The 2,949-nt window shown below is 50.6% G+C and overlaps 1 protein-coding gene across 1 annotated transcript; it reads right to left on the bottom strand.

The window, feature by feature from the left end:
- Positions 1 to 389: 389 nt before the first annotated feature.
- MAGEF1 (MAGE family member F1) lies at positions 390 to 1,550 on the bottom strand. The gene is given in 2 exon segments (XM_061193318.1): positions 390 to 956; positions 958 to 1,550. Coding segments are annotated over 2 exon segments (933 nt in total). The 5' UTR covers positions 1,437 to 1,550; the 3' UTR covers positions 390 to 502.
- Positions 1,551 to 2,949: the final 1,399 nt, after the last annotated feature.

Genomic DNA, 2,949 nt, shown 5'->3' with positions numbered 1-2,949 from the left:
TTAACAAATGTTTATTAAGTGTACCAGGTTATACTTCTAATTTATTGCATTTCCCCCCCAGCTACTACAATAACTAAGCAAACAGAGTTACACGTCAGGCTTTCTTCTTTGCACAGTAGACAAAAACTGTTGGAAAGCTAGATACTAATCAGCTATTTTTTCCCCTGGTACCAGATCATCATACTGGTGAGTTCCTTCAAACCATTTAAGTATAGCATTCAGTGCTGCATAATTTGTTCAAGATCACAGAATAAAATGTAAAGTTTTTCAATTAATTTTAAAAAGCAGCAAAACCCTACAGGAAAAAGTAGACCAATCCCATTTATAAGCATCAATTTAAGTATATTAAATGTAACAAAACTTAGCAAGATACGAAACCTAAATCCTAGTTACACGAATACAACTGCTACAGAAATAACGACCTTCTTCCCACCTAGTCTACTTATGACTCAGACAGTAGCTTTTATAGCCAACTTCCCCCCGCCCCACCTCTGGCTGGCCCTCACCAGGGGTGGATGCCGGCCCCAGCATTAGCATTTGCCCTGGCCCTAGCCCCCACATTGCCCCTGTCAGCCTCTTCTGCCAGGGCTTCACGGTACTGCACTGGCCAGTGTTGGGGTTCTTTCTTATGGAGCCTGGCCACGAACCCCAGGACTTTCATCTTGCCGGTTTCCAGGTTGCTTCGGGGACCCCAAGAGAATTCACATGCCGGTGGATTGGTGTGAGAAACACGCCGGTAATTGAGGTATCTCAGCTGCACGAAATCTTCTGTAATAAGCCTCCTCGGGTACCCAAAGAGGAGGTGATACTTTGAGGGACGCACCTCCAACCGACGCAGCATCTCCCAGACCTGTGCCTCCCTGGCGCTATTACCTTTCATGTAGACAAAGCCCAAGATCATCATTAAAAGACCCAGTCTGGGGCCATCTCCTCCCAGATCCTCCTCCTCCTCCTCAAGGTTTTAGTTTGCTAATCAGGATGTAAGTGTGGTGCTTGCGGTCAAGCTGTTTCAGCTTGAAACCAAAGACATACCGCAGATGCTCTGCGGCCCTTGCGATGATCTCAGGGAACAGATCCTTTAAGTCTCTGATAATGTATTTCACCATCTCGGAGAGGGTGATGGGACTCTTCTTCCTGTCCTTCACCAGCAGAAACTGCACCAACTCGGTCACCGTCTGATCCAGACGGAGGCAGGCCCTGCGCCGGGCCGAGGTTTTGGCTGCCAAAGCCCTCGCACCTTTCAGGGTGATGGAGGGCTCCGCAGCCCCCTCCTGCCTTACAGCGCCAAGGTCCTCCTCGGGGCTCTCTCGGAGGAGGGGGCTCGGGGCCACCTCCTGCGAGGCGGTCAGGGCCTGGGTCTCACTGTCGTGGCCACCATCCATCTCCCCCTCCGCCTGAGGGATAGGGAGACCCCCGCTCTCTGGTTTCTGCAACATGTTTTCGGGCAGGCAGGTGCAAAGCGCGTACACTGGCCGAGGGGTGTGCAAGCCGCTGCACAAACCCCGGCGGAGGGGTTGGACAGCGGCTGGGACGGCTGGAGTAGGACTAGGAGAGATGACAGAGGGGACTTTGTGGCTTCCGGGCTGCACCGCAGAGGGTTCGGGACGGCCCCAACGCCGCCGGCGCCGAAGACCCGCGGCGAGGCCACCGCGCAGCCTCAGTGCGAGCCGGCAAGCCGACTGGCCGGACCACTTCCGGCCAACTCAGCCAAGATGGCGGCCCCCAGGCCCGGCGAAGCCCCTCCTTTTACTGCTCCCGCTGGGGTGGGAGTGAGCGCAGCCTTCTCAGGATGCCAGGGCTGTGGAGGAGTGCGTCGCCAGCAATGTTTTTCAGACTCGAAGGCTGGAGGGGGGTAACCAGGGCTTTTCTGAGGTTTCAGTGTACAAGGATAAAATAGGGATGGAGTTCCAGCCACGTACTTTCAGCAGGTGCTTATTTCAATGTGTGTATCTAAGATTTTGAGTTAATTTACTGTAGCTGAGTGCGGAGTGCATGAAGGTGAAGGCTGAGAGATAAGGCTGTGCGGGACAGTTAGTGACGGGCCTTGAACAGGATGCTACAGAGATTGAAATCTATTCTGAACACGATGGGAATTCATACTACAGGGGGATTTAAGCAAGGGAGTGTCCGGACCAGATCTGTATCTTTCCAGTCTCTCTGGTGGCAGTGTGGAGGATGGATTGGAGTAGGGCTGACCAAAAGCTGGGAATCCAGCTTGGAGTATTGGTATTATTATAGTGCAGAATGGGAACTGAGACTCGGCCTGTCTTGTTCATTGTTATATCCTCAGTGCCCAGAACAGTGCCTGGCACATAGAAGCACTCCATAAATATTGTAAAATGGATGACGAGGGGGTAAGGATAGCAGATTCTACAGGGGTCAAAGAAGATGTTAAAAGATATATTGAGGTGCAGCTGGCAGAAATAGTAACTGATTGGAAGAAAGGGGAGGTTTTTTTTTTTACCTAATCAAAATTAACTAGTCCCATTACTTTTTTCTTTTTGCTTACTCTACTCTGAGCTTTCTCCCACTACCAGTCTGTCTCTGTCTCTCTCCCTGTCTCCCTCCCTCTCCAACTCCTCCTTCTCCTCTTTCTCCTCCTCCTCCCTCTTCTTCTTCCTCTACTTCCTCCTCCTCCTCCCCTCCCCTCCCATCTCCTTTCCTCCTCTCTCCTCTCCCCCTTCCCTCTCCCTCTTCCCTCCTCTCCACTCCTCTCCTCTTCTCTCCCTCCTGTCAAGGCTCAGCTTAAATGTCACCTTTCCAAAGCCTTAGTCTCCATGCATGGAAGTTATTTACTGCCATTTCTGAATCACCATAGCAATTTGTATTTGTTTAACACCCACTTATATAGACCTTATTGTGCACTAGGCTCTGTTCTAACTGTTGTTCAAATACTAATTTGTTTAGTTCTCATTAAGGTAAGTACTATTATCACTATCCCCATTTTAT

This window comes from Eubalaena glacialis, chromosome 6, assembly GCF_028564815.1.
Source record: "Eubalaena glacialis isolate mEubGla1 chromosome 6, mEubGla1.1.hap2.+ XY, whole genome shotgun sequence".
NCBI classification, from domain to species: domain Eukaryota; kingdom Metazoa; phylum Chordata; class Mammalia; order Artiodactyla; family Balaenidae; genus Eubalaena; species Eubalaena glacialis.
This window is presented reverse-complemented; position numbering and strand designations above follow the sequence as displayed.